Here is a 19198-nt window from a genome sequence, read left to right as displayed (position 1 = left end):
TAGTACACCCCGCCCCAGTTACTCGAGTCGTTATTTACCCAAATTTACACAATTCTTCTTCGTTCCTATTTCTCTCTGCTCGGCGAGTATGTAAACCTGGTGTTCGTGTAATAATTATTAATTACCAATAATAATAAATCTGAGATCAACATACTTAAATAAATATAAACTGACAAAAAAGGTTAAACGTAGTATTAATTTCACAAAATTAATATTCACATGTTATTAAAAGTGGAGAGTGGAAACACCAATACTTTCATATTTAATCTGTAAGAATGTAAAGTGAAATGTAAATTAAAAAAAGCAAACACATCGACCCTGGATTAATAAGATTGAAATGTTTTTAAAATATTTATTGTGTGAATGTGTATTGAAATGAATTTGCAGACATTATTTCAGGATTTTAATCCTAGGTAATATAAGTGACATTCAGTGGTAATATTATTGTGACATAGAAAGTCTAAGAGTAATTTGTTTTTCAGCAAATTCGTGGTACACACTTGTTTGCTGATATTCACGGCTCTCCTGGCGTTAAAGTTAGACGAAAGTATCAGCTGGTCGTATTGGGCGGTGTTCACACCAATATGGATATGGAAATTCCTGGTGGTTCTTGGTGCTACAGTTGGCACTTATGTGTGGTGGCAGTACCCTCACTTCAGGTCTGTTACTTCGTTATTTAAGCCGTATCAGTCTTTATTCGTTCTCCACTTTGAATCCGCTCGTCCCTTAACTCAAATGAATTTAAAATATATAGAAAATTACATAATTTTATGCTAAAGCTTATTGCCTATATGGTTTCTATTTTTAATATAGTTTATGTATTTTGTGCATACATTTTAGATATATAATCTTATTGTGTATATTTTTGTGTCTTAGTTTAATTATATCCAATGTCTATAATTATATCTATAAGATTTATCTGCAGAACATTGAATATATATTCTTTCTTAATAGCCCCTGTAGCCTTATATCACTTGCATTTATTTTAAGCTTTCCAAAGTTTTCAAATATCCATGACCAACTGGTAAATTTTATTAGTGCTCCATGCATGGGTAAATCTTAACAAATCTGTAAAACTAAGGAACTCTCTCAGGAGTTTGATGAGAAATGACTGTACTTTGAAGGGTTTAAGCTATTGGTCTGGATCATTATTGGATTGCAGTTCGATTTCTTAAAATCTTTATTGGTTTGGAAATATTTGACGGTTGACCACCAATCCAACTTTCCACCCATATTGAGTAGCATAGTACATTATGTTCATTGCCTCCATACACAGTTCTAGGACATAAATAAGATTGTTTCCAATCTCTTATCTGGTTTATTACTTCAAAACATTTATTTGCACTACTTGATCTCAGTGGTAATGACGTATGTGATCATTTCCTTATGGCTTATTGCAATTACAATGTATTAATGTGTGCTTACTCATTTATAATTCCAAAGTCCAATAAGAGAAGGAAGATTTAAAATTATCCTTTACTATTTAACATTATTAATTAAAATAAATATTTTGTTTTTTTATGTGTTCATGTTAGAATGTACCTATGTTAATGTTAATGTAATGTACCTATGTTATTATTTTAAATTGTTATATATTCCAGGTTAGAAGGTGAAGCATACATCCACTATAAAGCTATGTTGATAAGTCTTGCCATACACTTAATCCTCCTGATGTTTGAGTTGCTAGTATGCGACCAGTTGACAACAACACGCCATTTTTGGATACTAGTCTTTATACCTTTAATCTTTATTAGTATAGTCTCCATAGCAATCTGTATATGGTGCGTGAAACATGATCGCAGCTATGAGGTGAGTGTCAAGTAGGACTGGTTTAACCATGTTTATGCACTACACTTCTTGATAAGGAAAATCTTAATTAGGTATAATTGTAACTCGTAAAATGTTATCTTTTATTTTTCAAGGAGTAAATCAGTTGATGTTGAGTAGTCATAACAAAGTAGAATGAAAAATATTTTTCCCCAACCAGGCATGGGTCTTTTCTCAGAGGCCATAGTCCAACATGCTAACAGATTGATAGACTTTACATAACTTTGAGGACATTTTCTTAAAATTTCAGGCTTATATGTCCTCTTACAATGTTTTATCTTAGCAAGTGATAATTAATTTCTAATAGGCTATAAATTTGTTATCTCTAAGAATTAGAGGAGTATGCCTGGTATTTTAATCTTTGATTAATAAGTTAAAAGCTGAATTTCAAATGAATATCATAAATTTCTTTAATTTTTTATAAAATTTCATGCAAGTAATATTCTGTATAAAAGTATTTTCTTATTTTAGCTGGAGTTATTTTGTGCTGTAAATATATTGCAGTTCATATTCTTGGCACTGAAATTTGATGGCTTTATTAATTGGTCATGGGAGGTGGTATTTGTACCTTTGTGGATACTGATGTGTCTAAGCCTTGTTGGTAAGTAGATTTTCAGCTAAAAAAGCTTGAAAATTTTCCTGGAAAATATGAATTGAAACAGATATTACAGATCAGAACTTCTTTTCATTAAAAGAGTGATTTGTATTGTAGTTAAGAGATTTCAAAAAGATGTTCTTTGGGTGTAAGATTTTACAAAAATAAGGGTGCTTTTTCACCAGAGATATGCAGAGCTAGTTAAGCTATGGATGTCTGTAAAGTTTGCCAAGTTTAAGCAATTCTATTGGTGGATTTGAACTATATCCTTAATTTATCTACCATACATTTCTTCGCTGGAATGACATCCATAGGCTAAGAAATACAAACTAGTAGATTTTAGGTAAAAGTAAATATCTAACATCACATATCTCAATTCATATTTGTCTAGGAGAATTTTGAAAGCTTAATATTATAATAACTGTTTACTTAACTTTTCCTTGCTATAAATCACTTGTCAAATAGCTTATGTTTATCCTTTTAGGGGTGTTGTATAGCATAATATTCGCAGGCATTCTATTGCGTACGCCAGAGGCGAACATTCAACAGCGGCGAACAAGTTTTAACTCTGCACTGGCTTATACTTTCACCGTCGTACCTATATTGATCTTTCAGGTAAGCAATGTTGATATTACATATAAGTTTAGTTGTACTAATTATTTAATTTTAATTAGAATAACTTTCATAAAGACAACGTACACTAGGATACTGTGTTTTTGGGTGCCATGGACACACATATACAAATACGATACCCAGACTCAGAAACAGAAAAGTAAATTCATCATTTAGATATTTTTCTGGCCGGGGATCGAACCTGGTCCCGGTGCGCGTCAGATTTGTATGCGCTCCGCCACGCGGGTCGTCATATTCATAGTCATATCCTTCCATAGTATCATGAATATTAATGAATAAACGAAAGTTGAAGATAAAAAAGTAAAAGTCGCTTGTCTAACTAGTCTATCGAGCAATGACAGGAAACTGTCTCGTAATATGAAATCATGGCGATTGTGTACTAATTCGTGTAAAACCTGTTATTTTTTACCTTTGTAATAAGTTACTTGCTATAGCAAATAAGGACGTGACTGTAGTAGTTCAAATCCGATGACTTCCGCGTTCGATCTATCACAGGGCACTTTTCTCTGTGACTGTAATAAATAGGCATTTTATTTTTAATATTACACATACTGTGTAATATTATAGCCACTACAACTACTAAAAATAAAAAGGGGTAGGAGAAAAAACTAAAGTCTCCAACAACATACCTGTATTTTTACATGTTTCTCACTCTATTTATTGCACCGTAATAGGAAAAATCTTTCATAACATACATCAATTTTCGCCATGCATTTAATTTTACAGCTGCTATGAGAAAAATACTCCAAAATATAGATTACACCCCGTGTAAGCGGTCGACTAGCACTTGGCCTGACAATACAAATTCAAAATACCGTCATTACTTCCACCGTTAAAATGAACTAGAAACTAAATTGCGGTCCGTAAAACAAATAAAATCAAAACAAAAAGAAACTTTTTAAAAACAAGCTTTACTTGTTAATAAAAAATGAAATAAAACATTAAAAATAATTTAAATATTTGCGTATCAGACATATTTTTTTATAAATAAAAGCATGTTTTAATTACCAGAATCAATACCTTTTCTCTCACATATACCTACCTACTTTACTTATCAAATGCGTCTGTAACATTTATATTACGATACGATGTCTTTTTCCAGGTTCTATTAACAAATAAATTAGATGATGGACTGGGCATTTCATTCATGGTGGTAGTGAGTCCGTTGTTTGTGAGCTATGCCACGCTCATCATTATGTCGTTCAGCTCTAAGGGAGGCAACAAATGTGAGTATACCCTTCTGATAGTTCTCATGAATTAAGAATACAATATGTGCACTTATTCTTACTATGCCTAAATTGATAATAATAAAAACTTATATTGACACATTTCTTGTCATTAGAGTCTGCACAAGATCTTGTGCGAATACTATAAACGACGTCTTGTGCAAACGTCAATTAATAACATTGTCTGAAATCAGGCAAAAAGTTATGATCTTCATTTTCATTTTTTTACAAAAAACTGTACTTACAATATAGTCTACCTACGTGTTATAAATACATACTTCGAATTATCGATATCTCTACGTTAATGAATTTGTATTAACACGGTAGGATAAATAACAATCCAGAAGCTTCAAGCTGTGAAATGGTTAAGTAACGCGTCTTTCCTTTTTAGGGTGGTTCGGAATTAGGAAAGATTTCTGTCAATTCCTACTCTCAGTATTTCCGCTATTGCAAGAATATGCGAACATTGCGTACAATAACAATGTGACTAGGGGGTCGAATGGAGTCCCCAGCGAACCCCCAGTGCATCAAGAGCCTTACAGGGATGAGGAAATCCATAAAAAGTCAAAAGAAAACAAAAAGCTACATAAAAACCATAAGAAAAATGAAGCTATGAAACCAGTAGTGCCTGAAACTAGCATAGACGTGCCAGATTGATGTTATAACGTAAAATATTGGCTTAAAGTGCTGAAATGTGTGTTCACTTGTTAGATAATTGTCTTTTGTAAATATTGAGCTTCTAAGTGTAACGGAGCAATACATTACATTGTTAAGTTTGACATTAGCACTAAGGGTATCTTCAGACATGCTATTTATAGCATCGGCGATCGACGATTTAACTATTTTTCGGGAGCTAGATGTAGCCATTAAACGTTACATTTGACGCACACGTTTTAGCAGGTTACTACTATTACTATTTCGAGCTACTTTTTGACGCTCGATGCATCAATAGAACGCCAAAACGCATTAATTCGGTGGCTGAAATGCACATACCAAAACGCTGCAAATCGCCAAAACATGTTACAAAATAGATGCAATACCCAAAACGCCAATCGCCGATGTTTAAAACAGCATCTCTGCTACGGCAGTAAGCTGCAATATTCCAAGCGTAGGGTAGGCAGAGATATTATCGGATATTACAGTGATTTTGTTATTGCCAGAAATCAAGTTTTATTTGTTACAGTGTTTTTGTTACTAACAGGACTATCGTAGGGTTTTTTTTACTATCATGGTTCATGAAATTCTTCCATTTTTATTATAATTTATGTGTTACTAACGACGGAGGCTTCTTGTGATGTTAATGTTTGAATAACAATTACGTATATTATTTTTACTAAAAAATAATCAAAATTATCCCATATCTGTTGTTTATATAGCATGAAAAAATGTTGGAAGATTTTAGATTAGAACAGCGTTGTTGTTTTTATTTAAAAAAAAACGGTATTAACAATGGCATAGTTATTAAAATAGACTAAACTGTTGTGTTAGAGGTAGTAGTTAAATGTAAAAGTAGTAATTTAATTACAATCGAGGTTTCCGGCTCGAAGGACCAAAATAAATAGTGCCGCTTTTGCCTATTAAACATATTATTGTAGAGGTGATCGTTAAAGTATTAATTAATAATTATTGTAGCGAAATTATTAAAGTTTTCTTCAAGGGAATTTGAAGGGTTATTGTAGTGAATTTTTGGCCTAACGTTAATCCATTCTATAAACTTCTTTGAGTCGAGTAGCGAACAACATTATTATCTACAATTAGTGGGACGTAAAATGGCGTTACCCCAAATAGCTGCCTTAAATATAAGACAATTGTAGGCAGGCTTATCCTTGAAGAGTTTCGTGACGGAGTGCTATTAAGGTGAATGGAAATGGGACGATATATCATGTTGTCGACACAAGCGGACAAGTGACACGAATGCGTTGTTCACGGCATCGTTTGTGCGTTTTTGAGACGTTATTAGTTGCGGTATTTTTAAGGTCTGAATAGACCATGTTTCGAAGTAGACTTATATTAAATTATTATGATCTCACGTCTTTACATATATACAAAATTTTGTTTTTAACCGGATTTGTAATTAAAATTATTGTGAAGTTGGTTGATAAAATCCAACGCTTTTAGTATAGAGTATTTTTAGAAATAATAACTGCATATTTACCAATAAAATATAAAAGAAAAGTAATTATTGGAGCTCGGAATGGAGACATTTTTATTTTAAATAAAATTACTAAAAATATGAATAAGTTTAAAACGCCTTTAAACAATAATCCCATTAAGGTCAGATTAGCTTGCAGAAAATACTATTCCAATTATGACGATATTAGCTCTAAATGGGTTAATTCAACTATGGTTTGCTATTTAAAAATAATGTCTAACTGACACGCTATAATATCATGCTGTGGTGTTTTATATTTAAATAATGTTTTCTTAAAGGTTTAGGCAGAGTACAGACAATCAGTAGAGATAGCTACTTGCAACTTTTTTCTAATTAATAGGTGTAATTTATTATGGGGGAAGTTAATGAATTCGGAATGATGTGTATAAAATGTAATGAAATGAAATTATCGAATTAAAATTCTAAAAAAACGAGCAATGGACTAGTTATATACTAACAAAAATTTGTGTAGTAAATATGCTTTGCATTATTGTAGGAATGTGATATATTTTATATTAATGGTATGTACTTATTAAGTGGGGATGGTCACAACTTTTGCTCATACAAATAACATCAATAACATTTTACCTTAAGAACATAATAAAAATTGAAAGTTGCCGGTGTTGCCACACTGAATAAAAGTTAATAACATTTGAAGAAAGAAAATTGTAACAGGCCTGTAAATAAATTTTACCTTTGATTAGCATATTAAGTTAAAAAGTGAAAGAATAAACAAATATATACTCCATATATTCTTTGATGTTTTTTAAACTCGCCTGGCAACTCTTATTTTTTATTATATTTCCATAAAATCAACTTCCACACACAAGAAGCTTACAAATATATTGTTAAAGTGAATATCATTAAAGTAAGTGTTATTAATGAGAGAAACCAGAGGTTTTGAAATTGTACAGATTATAACTTAACGATTAAACTAATGACGGCCATATTTTTTATTCCCTATGATTTCGATGCGTTTTTTTGTGTCAAATAAGGAACATTTATTTATTCATGTTAAAAGTGACGAATAACATAGTGATCCACGATGTTAAATATTTTTTATACAGATTACGTTCGATTTAATCGGTTTCCCGGTAGAGGGCTTCGAATTATAAACCCGCAATGGAGGCAATAAACTGGGTTACAAGGTGTCAAGGTTGGCACAAAACCATGAAAGTGAAATTTTTGATTCACACTTCTGGAATAGCAGCGATTGGTCACGTAAATATTCACCTATATGTCTTTATAACTCCAATTTTGGTCAAAAACCTTCTGCTGAATATGTTTTATAACGTTGCTCATCTCCTGAAATATAATTTAATCGCCTAAGAAATCCACGAAAAGTAAAGTGGTGCTATTCGAAGCTGTATCAAGTTAACATCTTTGGTTGAGGAAAACAGCATTTTACAAATATATTTAATTACTTTGATTCGATTCTAGGTACTGGAGAAAATTTTTATAATAAATAAATTGATAATTATGTTTCAATTGTTAAATTAAGCATACAAAAATATTTTTATTACGATAGAAATAATAGTAATTGGAATAAGTTTGGAATTAATTGTCTTCCATAAACATAATAAATATTGTGCAAAATGGCAATGGTATTACCATATTTTTTTTAATCATGGCCGTTAATACATTTTATTCAATACATTGTTTACTGTGATATTCTCTTCCTAAACGCAGCTTTGCAATATTCATTGAACAATTAGCAAAATATTTTGTTTATATAGTACGGTTACCTATTTATTATTTTATTGTTTCGTGTAATAAAAATCTTGTACATTACATTTCGTTGTTTTAATTATATCATCACCCCACACTAAGTGTATAAAAACAAATATGTATTAAGTCATGTACTTTGATCTAGAGATTTGTACGCATCCAGAATCGTACTCCGAATTGCAATAGAATCCATTAAAGTGAACGATCCGTTTTCGCAATATTTGTACAGAAATAAAATTTTGTGTTGTATGGCAGGTAGGTACATGCTACGATTTAAATTGTATTGATAAAAGTACAACTTATAATCAGAATGCGAGAACAATGAAAATATCTGAAATCGAATTAAGTTTCTTGTTGTGTAATTTTGCGCTATTAGCCTTGAGCTCACCTTGACCCTGCTCGCTAAAAACAGGTGGCTTAGTAAGTAGTGATTACACTAATGGTATATACAAAAGTAACGATTAATTATATAATTTTATTTGTTAAGAATACTATATATCGAAATCTTTGTAATCGACATTAAACAACATGACATTCAAACTGCGTTTATCTTGATAAACGGTGTCATGGCGTGTGTAGAGCATATTGTAAGAAAATCCATTTATTCGAGTTTCTAAAAGAAAATTTTCTTTCAATTACCAAATTAACGAAGAACAATTTCTTAATCATAAGTCGAAGGTCGAGGTTGAACAGCCATAAAAACTTTAACGATAGCAATCCGCAAGTTGTCCTACAAGCGCTTAGTCGCGAGCACCCTATTGCCTTGCGTCTCGCCTGGCACCGACGTCGCCACACATCGATTGTTCATACAATACTATGCAGTACACGGCTACTCAGTCAGAACCATGATTCCTCACAGTTAGCACATAGCTAGGAGTGAAATTTTTTGTTTGTTTTCGTTAACTTTTCTCGAAGCAAGTTTCATGCAATAATGACGAAAGCAGTAAAAGTTACAAGCAAGAAATGGATAAGCGAAGAGACTTCTGATGAAGAGGAACTGTTCAGCCATTGCAGAGAAATGGAAATCGTTTGTTATGCCATGACAAAAGTTTTGACTGAGGCGGATAATAAATGGAAGGGTTCCCCGGGGAAACCTAACACTCCGTCCTTTACAAATCGAAATTATATTAGAGAGTTGATGAACATACAGGTAAGTAAGCAATCATTCTGAATATGACACAGCCATAGGTAATTTATCAGCAATGTTCGCACTTCTGTGATGCGTGTTAAAGAGTCTGGTACACACACAAAACACACGCACATATACAACTCACATATTTATATTAGACATTTATGCAGTTCACAGGATATAATATTTGCTACATGTTGCGAACGTATGTGATATAGGCACATTTGGCTTACTTTACGGATAAGAGGCACTTTGTTATATTATGCTTCTATATTATTATATTTGTTCCCCAGGTACTAGATCAAATCATAGAATATTTATCGAAATTAGTTAAATCTTTCTACAAATTGAATCCCAAGTTAGCGAGATTGAAGAAAGACAACGGTCTAGTGTTAAGCAAACACGATCATATTTTTGATATTCTATGTAGCAGAAGGTTTATAATGTTGCAATCGATAAATAGTCTGATAGTCACGATCCTGACAACCTGCCTCCATAGGGAAGACTCCAGGAAAATGATCGAGACGTGTTTGAGGTAAGTCATTGATTTTTTTCTTTATTTTTTATTTATTATAATCCATCATGAGTTCATTCGTCCACTAACTCATATGTAGGTACCTACATCCCCAAGTCTACACTAGAGCAGCGTGATGGACGATCACCACCTCTTTAGTTAGCAGGATGAGACCCGTGCCTACCAATGAGGCATCAATGAATTGCAGCCGACTACAGAAAACCTATACTCTTACATTTTCTTATACTTATCTTATCTTGGACTTCGTACATTATAAAAGTTATTCGAAGGATTACAGCGAGCGAGTGACTAATAAAATGAACTTAATGCGCATTTATTTGCAAAATTTTAAATCTAAACTGCCTTTAGATACTTACATAACGATTATTTTCCTTTCCTAATAATATTTTCCTTTCAGTTTAGTGAGCATTTACAACAATTTAATCGGATTAAGCTACAAAAAGTTTACAGCAAACTTCAACATCTGTAGTAACACATACCCGACTGTAATAAGTGAGACTAAGGCTCTGACTCTTACAAAAATCGTACAGGTATTTAACAGTTCTATTAACTTTACCTAGAGCAAACTGACAGACGAGGCTTGATCTAGCTATTTAAGCGCTCTGGGCATAATTAAAATCTTTGCCACCCTTACAATTACCTAAAATAATAACTTAGAAGTACCTACTATAATAAGTAGTACCATAGCGTGGAAGTTGATTTTCACAACAGTTTAACTTAGACCAGCACAAGAAAATATCTTTTATGGCATGATAACATCAATGATTGTTAAAATAAAATAAAAAGTTTGATTATGGATAGCTTTATGAATGGTTAAGAAGTTTTAATATCTATTTTTTATGTTTCAAGACCCTATCCAAAAGTCGTTCAGAGATCAACTGCCATCGTCTTATCAACTGTTTGGTGAAAATGTATAAGCCAGAAGACATTTCAGATAACGACTCTACCACTACCGCTGACAGCTTAGAAATTTACCAGTAAGTTGAACATTACATTTTTAACACAGGATTATATGTGAATGTGCATAACAAACAAGAAAAGTGTTTGTCCTCAGGGATAACAATGCACCTGGCCGAGGACTGCTAGGACTCGACTGCTAGGACTCGCCTTTTGTTTACCATTGATTACACATATCCATAGGTAGCAGTCATACCTACCATCAGGTGGACTACAAACTCCTTAGTTACTGTAATTTTAATGACGTCATGCTAAGGGGTACCCCCTTCATAACTCCTGAGTCTGTAAATCCTCCCTGTAAGCCCATAATTATACATAGTCCAAACTTGAATTAAAAATATTGATGGAAATTTATTTAGAAATACATATAATAAATGTACATAATGAGGCTGCTAGAACCAGAGTGGCTAACTGCATTTTAATGATTTTAAACCTATCTGTATTTTCGTAATTTAAAAATGCTGTATAGGCGGAGCGGTCACCATATCGGTCTGACGTGCAGAGGGTCCCAGGTTCGATCCCCGGCCAGACAGACATCTAAGTGATGAATTTAGATTTCTGGGTCTGGGTGTTTGTGTATTTGTCTATGTGTGTGTCCATGGCACCCACGACACAGGGAATCCCTATGTGGGGCTGTGAGTGTAGAAAGCGTTTAAAATGCTCTTGGGGAACAGCAATGTATCTTGATCGATTTTAGTCCGCGTAAAACTGCTAGTCCGCTCTTAATATAGAAATGAATCGCATCGCCATAGTAGATTGTATGATTACACCTCCTCGCAATAACTTCAGAGCGGAATATATATACACTTTTACTTTTCTCCATATTGTAAATCGTTTTTTGTAGTTAGGCTACTTTGGTTCTAACTACAGCTACAATTGTCATTAATCGGAAAGTCGAGAACCTCTGTGGGTGGAAGACATGTAGACCATTGCAGTATCTGGATGATATAATCAACTTTTTAACATTTTTACAGTACTCTAACGAAACACATCACACCTCCGACATCAACGGCATCTCGACAAATAAATCAAACTAAGCGACGCGAGGCTTTCGTTGATACCAAGAAGGCTAAGATGAAACAAGCGCAGAGCCTCATAGAAGGGAAGAATGGGCATAAGAAGCTGAACGAAATGATAAACCCTCAGAATTCAGACTCTGAAATACCGTACACTTCACTTTTAACAAACGAATATGTGCTGGAAAACATTTTCAATTGTGAAGGTATATTTAAAAATTCCAAAAAATTCTTATTTAAAAAAAATATATTCTATAGTAAATTTATTGGTCAGAATCGTAAAGGTCTTAAGATTTAGCCAAAAATGCGACAATATTGTAGAGTTATCACGAGCGTTTTACCTGCAGTAATAGTACCGTATTTATTTCAGAAAACGTAAACGGAATTCTTCAAAGCGAAGAAATATACATAGAGATTCTTCTGGATACAGTGTCACACATGTCACCGATGCTATTAGGGCAGAATGGTGTTCGAAAACTCAAGTCAGGTAAGTTTTTCTAAGTTTTCTACAGGTTAACATGATGGGTAAACAAACACATTAAGTACACAACACAGTTATCTAAGTCCAGAACAAGAACTTAAATGTTAAAAATACATCCCATAAAAAATCTGATTTGAAATCTGAAATTTGAAATTTGAAAAGGTGATTTTTTGGCCTAGAAATCTTGAATTGAATTTGTAATAAGAAAAGATTCCGCATTATATTTTAGGCCGAATGCAAGCCAGCAAGAAAGCAGCACACAAAGTGACAGAATATTACCAAAATATTCTTTGGGGTGAAGTGGGTAGCTGTCTAGAACATATCGTTCTATGGTGGTCGTCTTTTCCTCTAGCCATAAGGTAAATTAAAATGTATTTCTTCCTTACTATCAACTCTATAGGAATAACATAGAAATAAATTATAAAGTTAAATGTATTTACACACGTTCTAGTTAACCGCTTGCACGTGTAAATCTGTAATAAGTACAAAACAAAAAATAGGTAAGTCTATATTTATTTATTGTAAGTCTTGAAAAAAATATTTTATAATTTTACTAATTTCATGATATCGCAGATCACCAAATACAAGTCAAAATCTTCGAGAGTGGCTTTTCGCTACATTTAACGACAATAGTAAGTATTGATTAACTTTTTTATCATCTACTGTAATTTTTTCGTATTATTTGTATCTGATCGCAGACTAAAGATGTCGCGTCTAAGAAAGAGGTATTGAACTGGTTTGATTCCCGGATAGGAAAAGCTTTTAAATTTAAATATACAGTTTTACATTTCAGCATATTTTGTCATTCTCAATCATTCGCCACAAAACGTATCTGTGAAGAAAATACTGTCAAATTTTTTGAAGAACTATAAACAAACATTTTTGTAATAATAGTATAATGTTTACAATCTTCAGATACACCTGAATTAGTACTCTCGGCGCTAAGAATACTAGCGGATGCTTTAGGATGTCACGTGACATCAACTTCGTGGGACAAGCATTTCGGGTAATTATTGATTATGGAATAAATGATAAGTAAGACAAAGTATTAAAAAGTATCGTGGTTTGACAGAGCAGTAGTTCATATTTGCAAATCAAACTTATTCATATACGACTGTCTTAGCACTATAAAGCTTTAATGCTAGCAAACAAGTATCTGTTCTAAAAATACTTCCTTGATTGGCTATAGTTCATTGAATAAAAGGTTATTTAGTAGTCATATATTTACTAATTTCTTTGTATTTTTATTATACAGAGCAACGTTAACGACAAATCTCAAAGCGACGTCCTTGAAAGTGCATCCAGATCTCTCTGTCTACATAACTGAGGTAAGCAATATTTTTTGTGACAATTTCGATTGTAAAAAAAACATTAATAAAAACATCCAGCTATTAAAATTTCCAGCTTATCTAAGATATTCTTTGTTTAATCTAACTTCATCTACTACACACGTGGTAGCATATTAGACAAGTTTAAAAAATAATAAAATTATGAGAAAGAATGAAGTTCACGAACGCACTAAAAAGGTATGTAACTTATATTTTCTGTTTGTTACAATCAGTGTACAGAATCGGGAGCAAACTTCGCACTCATGCTACAAGAACTGGTTACTCTCAACAATCAGTGTGAAGTGACTTGGGACTATATCCTCGGCGCACCTCTAGAAGATCTGCCGATTGTTGAACAGATACCAATTCTGCACAGACTTGGTGAGTATGATTCAATTTTAAACGTATTGTATATTCGTATAGCTAGTACCTTAAGAAAGAAGAAAAATAATTATTCTATTTTAACAGAATTCGAAAATGAGAAGGTTCTGCATACGGCATTACCTTAACAGTAACTTGTACTTGAGATAAACCGGTATCCAATTTAGCTTTGCATTCTCTTGAAGGAAATATTTTAAAAAATCACTGAAAGTAAATTGTACCTACTAGTTGAGACTCTGTTCTTAAAATTCTGATAAATCTTATTTTTTTAGGTTATTAAAATAAGATCTATTATTAAATTGACTTCCTAATAATGTAGGCATTATTGTTTTCAGATCATTCGATCCATACATACAGACTATGGTGTCTAGCAGAGACTCGTCGGCTAGTAAATCTGTGGGAAATGGACGATTTCTTCCGAATAGCCCACAACGACATGCAAACTTGTATGGAACAGCTGATGAACTTGAGATTTGCAGACCACACAACTACTATTGAAGCTGGTATTACTTAATTGTCATTTTTAATATTTACTTATACTTTGTTTGTAATTTAAAATAAAATTATTTTAAAATACATAGACACCCACAATGACCCACATATAAAGAAAAATGGATAACTATTGCATAGATTAGTAAAGATACTTCGCCGCCTTGAAATTGAATGAAGCCACAAACGGCTTATTAGTAAGTTCTTTTTTTGAATTCTTGACATATAAAAACATTTTTAGAGAAAATTTACGAATAAATAACTAATACTGCGTAATTTACATCATAAATTAATAATTATTTCAAATATTTTAGGGACATTTTGGCAAGGAGACGTGGAAAAACTTTTTTACGCAACTATTTCAATTTTCAAAACTGGGTACATTTTCTTGTTAGGAGTGAGTAATCTTTACTAATCTATGAACTATTGTTAGTTGTTTAGTACTTGAAAGATTGAAATTAAGCAATAATATTGTTATCAGTTTATCACAATAATGAAGTCGAGTAACGAAACAAGAAATATTTGAAATAAATTTTACAAAATGTATTTAATAACTCTTTCAGGTAAAATAGGTGTTCACGAGAATGTCTGCGCTAAAATGAGAGAAAAACTAGTTTCGGAAGTAAAAGTCAATATACAAAAATTAAAGGTTAGTGAACTAACACCGTATGCCGTGATAACAAGGCTTTATGTAATTTTGGATCTTGAAATTATTTAAATCTTTATCTGTGTATTAATTTGATGTATATGCCCTGGGTGGCAAATTTGGCTTGGGATATCCTTGGCTTATGTTACAATTACTGGCGGTCTACGAAAATTACGCCCCACTAGACCACTACTTAGAGATTTCTATTCGCTTTAATTGCTACTTTAGATTCAAGCAAATTTTGCTACAACTTATAGCGCAATATTGCGGATTTAAAGATCGTACACGTACATTAAAATTAAATGAAGGACAATGTAAACTTAACAAAATATAATAAACTAGCTGACCCGGCAAACTTTGTACCGCCTCAAAATCTATTTATCAAATATATTTCATATAAAATATAGCCTATGTTACTCGTGAATAATGTAGCTTTCGAATTGTGAAAGAATTTTTAAAATCGGTCCTGTAGTTTTTGAGCCTATTCATTACAATCAAACAAACAAACAAAGTTTTCCTCTTTATAATATTAGTATAGATAAACTCACCTATTATTGGATTGAAATGATTTTACCAGACGTAGAAATATTTTCCATCCAACAGTTACGTGTATTTTTTTGTAAATATTTCGTGTCGTTGTCGAAATGTCGTTTAGCCTTTGCCTCAATTTGTTTTTGACACTCTACGCCAACTCATGCAACATGGAGCAAACATGTTTTACGTAGTGGCCGTAAAGTTAGATGGTATTACCAGGAGGCGACGGAGGAGATAACGGGCGTGATGTCGGCGGTGTGCGCGACGACGAGCCTGGCGCAGCTTAGTATGATGTTCCCGCCGGGCGCGCGCTGGCGCCGCGCCGCCGCGCCGCCCGCGCCCGAGCACTCCGCCTACGTGCACCACTTCCTAGGTACAATTCGCGACAAACTGCTATAGTTTCATTCATAATTAGGTGTCCATAATGTAAACAAAGGTGTTGACCTATCAATAAATTACGTTTCAAATGGTAGTTTCTTATTTTTGTCGATATTAAAGTAATACAACAATAATAAAATAATAATGTAAATATATTAAGATTAATTCACATTTTCTAATATTTATATCACCTCAATTTCGTTCCATACAGTAATAATAATAAAAAAACAAGGTTTATGGTAGAAATTTAAAATGTGATAATGGTAACACATTCGGAATCCGAAACATTTCTTGTGCCGTCATTTTTAAGTTTCGAAGCTGATATTATTCATTTTCGTGATTGTGATTGAACTCGAGTATTTTCTCGTTTACATAATGCGTTTGTTAAATTGTGTATAGTTCTTAAAGTTTTCGAATTTTGTTGAGTTTGTTAAAGTTTTTGTTTCTTGTTAATTTTGACAGTGACATTTATTTGTTTACATTTTGGACACCTAATTATGAATCAGACTATAGTCCGCTCTGAAGTTGTTGCGAGCAGGTGTAGTCATACAGTTTACTATGGCGACGCGATTCATTTCTATATTCAGATCGGACTAGCAGTTTTACACGGACGATAACTATGAAGCCATTAGGCCTCACGGGGCAAGTATCGATGGCCCCTGACCTCACAGGGGCCAGGATAATATACTCGCTTAACTACACACACATCACACATAAACACGAGCTTTGAAATATTTATGTAGAATTCCCGTCAACATGAAATGCTCTTTGCTACATAATAAATATTTTAAAAATAAACAAGTGAAGTTATTGTTTAATGGCGGTAAAAACGAAAATAAAATACCGTTAAATATATTCAATTATTTTATTTACTTGAATAACTTCTTTATTGCTATTTATTATATTATTTATTAATTATTTACTTTTACATTTCATTATATTTTACTTAAAAATACGTACGAAATACAAATGCATGCTAATTACTAAAAATAATTGCTAAATACTGACACATACCTTATTGTAGGGTGTTTTGTTTGGTATCTTTACTCTGGCGTGTCTCCACTAAACTATCTAAACACTGATAGCAATACTATTTGACTCCCTAACACACTAACACATCCGCTCGGCCCGACGGTTACAAACAGACTCAATGCTCTCGATACAAATACCCACCTATCCACATACACTACAGTATCCACTTGTTAATTTTTTAATACCTACAGTGTAGTTTCTAAATTATTACCAAGAATTCTCAAAAGACGGCCCTAACAAAAACATGTATACTACCGTTTATTAAACTGTTACAGATAAAATGTTATTACCAGTAATAAAGGCGACAGGGGACATAACGACGCTCAACATGGTGCTAAGGATTATGTGTGAATCGTGGCTACATCACATATACGTAACTAAAGTAAAATTTACGTAAGTTACCCTATTAAATAATTGTTTTTCTTTACTTTTATGTGAAAACATATGCACTAGGACCACTGATATTAATGTATGATAGATTTAAAACGGTATATAAATTATTCAATAAAAAGGGGAGCTAAAAAAATAGTTGTATACAACAACTATGAACGTAGATCTATTTATAAGTAGTGAAGTTTATTTTTTGCTACACATTATTAGCGTCTATTTATTTGTTTTTATTAATCTATAGAAAGGATGCAGCAGTACAATTACTGGCAGATTTCAATGAAGTTCGTATCTGGCTGGGAGATTGTAAGCCTCTTTCAAATGCAGCAAGAAAACAGATGCTAAAAAATGAAGTCCTCAGGTGAGTCAAATTAGCTGCAATGTTATTTTACACTACACTTCATTCATCACTGATCCTAATTTGGTATAAAATCACGATTAATAATTTATTTCAATCAAATGCGAATAATATACGACAAAGATGTTTGAATTAAGAACGTTTTTGATTGTATTGCCCTTAAAACTTAATTAATTTTATTTGTTCTGTTTCCTCAGACGCTGTGAAGGTGTAGGCAGGCTATTATTGCATGCTCCTGGCGATCTGATATCTATGCAGGAATCTACTATGCAGTCTGCGAAAATACGCAAGGACGGTACGTACAGCTTTTCCCATTATACTCAAAAGTAACAATATTAAATTAGCTATGGTGACAATAGAGAAAATCTCTTTCTGACATAAAGCACAGGGCCTTATATTAAGCGGTTAAAGTATATTGTAGTGAGAAATGGCGTATCTGTATGGAATTTAAATACTTAATTTCAGGTGCAATTATGGTTAACAACATACGTTCTAGAGCAGTAAGATAGTATTTAACATGACGTGGATTCTCACAATTTAAGGCCTAATACAAGAAAATTCAAAATCAAATTGCAATAAAAATCAAACTAAAGTCTTATTACATAGAATTTCTTTCCATTTCAGAAAGCGACGCTCCCGAACAGCTGATGCCGGCAGAAATGTATGTGCCTAACCAGAAGCAATGGCTGACGTTGCGCGCTAACAAATTAAAAGGACCGATCGCTTTCACTCTCTGTTGCTTAGTTTTGTATTAATTAAATACATAATATTCATAAAATCTATCGACCAGTCTGTACGTATAGTATTTTTCTGTATCTACTCGTATCAAAACTAATATTTTATAAGATATACCATTTCTTTTTCTCTCCGTTCAAAATAATGGAATAATATTACGTAAGTATTTCTGAAATAAAATTCGGCATTTAAATTAAAACAAATTGAGTTTTTGTTTACTTTTTATTCTAAATGATTTATTACTTTTAAATGAATAGTTGATGACACAATTACACATTTTGACTAGTTTTTGGGCAAATACTTGAATGAAGATACAAAAATGCGTGTACGTAATAGATAGATATATTAATAAAAATAGTTCTCAAGAGATAACATTAACACATTTAAAAAGCTTATCACGATAAAATCGGTATCGTGAGCGTTATTAATATCAAATCGGGTAATATTTAGTACTCTTAAACTACGGAGGAAACATTGTGACACTTTCAAACTTTCACAGTTAAAACTATGATGATATTATTTTGACAGTTTCAAACTTTCAGTAAAAACTCAAAAGTATGAAGAAGATATTTTGACAGTTTGTAACTTTCACAGATATAACATACAACTATGGAGAAGATATTTCAATAGTTTGAAACTTTGACAGCGAAA

At 32.6% G+C, this 19198-nt stretch overlaps 2 protein-coding genes across 3 annotated transcripts; both read left to right on the top strand.

Moving 5' to 3' along the window:
• The first annotated feature begins 253 nt into the window (after positions 1-253).
• LOC140751493 (transmembrane protein 185B) lies at positions 254-7113 on the top strand. Of its 2 annotated transcripts, none has more exons than XM_073086509.1 (7): positions 254-413; positions 483-659; positions 1602-1809; positions 2299-2428; positions 2934-3037; positions 4158-4281; positions 4673-7113. In XM_073086509.1, the coding sequence occupies exons 1-7, from the start codon at positions 364-366 to the stop codon at positions 4936-4938; spliced, it is 1059 nt and encodes a 352-aa protein (XP_072942610.1). In that variant the 5' UTR covers positions 254-363; the 3' UTR covers positions 4939-7113. The 2 variants fall into 2 exon arrangements, with proteins under 2 accessions (XP_072942610.1, XP_072941864.1); XM_073085763.1 differs by having other exon boundaries at positions 2907-3037.
• A 1659-nt stretch (positions 7114-8772) lies between these two features.
• LOC140749889 (uncharacterized) lies at positions 8773-18744 on the top strand. The gene is made up of 18 exons (XM_073083526.1): positions 8773-9311; positions 9584-9825; positions 10223-10355; positions 10675-10802; positions 11757-12004; positions 12169-12285; positions 12509-12638; positions 12853-12911; positions 13195-13285; positions 13535-13607; positions 13841-13988; positions 14324-14491; positions 15041-15126; positions 15877-16030; positions 17343-17460; positions 17699-17815; positions 18010-18107; positions 18437-18744. Exons 1-18 carry the CDS (start codon positions 9093-9095, stop codon positions 18565-18567), a joined length of 2460 nt encoding a protein of 819 aa, XP_072939627.1. The 5' UTR covers positions 8773-9092; the 3' UTR covers positions 18568-18744.
• The last annotated feature ends 454 nt before the right edge of the window (positions 18745-19198 follow it).

The sequence above is a fragment of the Epargyreus clarus genome, unplaced genomic scaffold (assembly GCF_041222505.1).
Source record: "Epargyreus clarus isolate Ecla_fem2 unplaced genomic scaffold, WU_Ecla_fem_2.2 ptg000001l, whole genome shotgun sequence".
NCBI lineage: Eukaryota > Metazoa > Arthropoda > Insecta > Lepidoptera > Hesperiidae > Epargyreus > Epargyreus clarus.
This window is presented reverse-complemented; position numbering and strand designations above follow the sequence as displayed.

Coding starts and splice junctions, on each gene's coding strand:
- LOC140751493 (XM_073085763.1), top strand. CDS start 364: ATGTGTATTGAAATGAATTTGCAGACATTATTTCAGGATTTTAATCCT. Junction 414..482: donor TTTCAGGATTTTAATCCTAG/GTAATATAAGTG, acceptor TTTGTTTTTCAG/CAAATTCGTGGTACACACTT. Junction 4,282..4,672: donor CTCTAAGGGAGGCAACAAAT/GTGAGTATACCC, acceptor TTTCCTTTTTAG/GGTGGTTCGGAATTAGGAAA.
- LOC140749889 (XM_073083526.1), top strand. CDS start 9,093: ATGACGAAAGCAGTAAAAGTTACAAGCAAGAAATGGATAAGCGAAGAG. Junction 9,826..10,222: donor ATGATCGAGACGTGTTTGAG/GTAAGTCATTGA, acceptor TTTTCCTTTCAG/TTTAGTGAGCATTTACAACA. Junction 14,492..15,040: donor CACAACTACTATTGAAGCTG/GTATTACTTAAT, acceptor TAACTCTTTCAG/GTAAAATAGGTGTTCACGAG.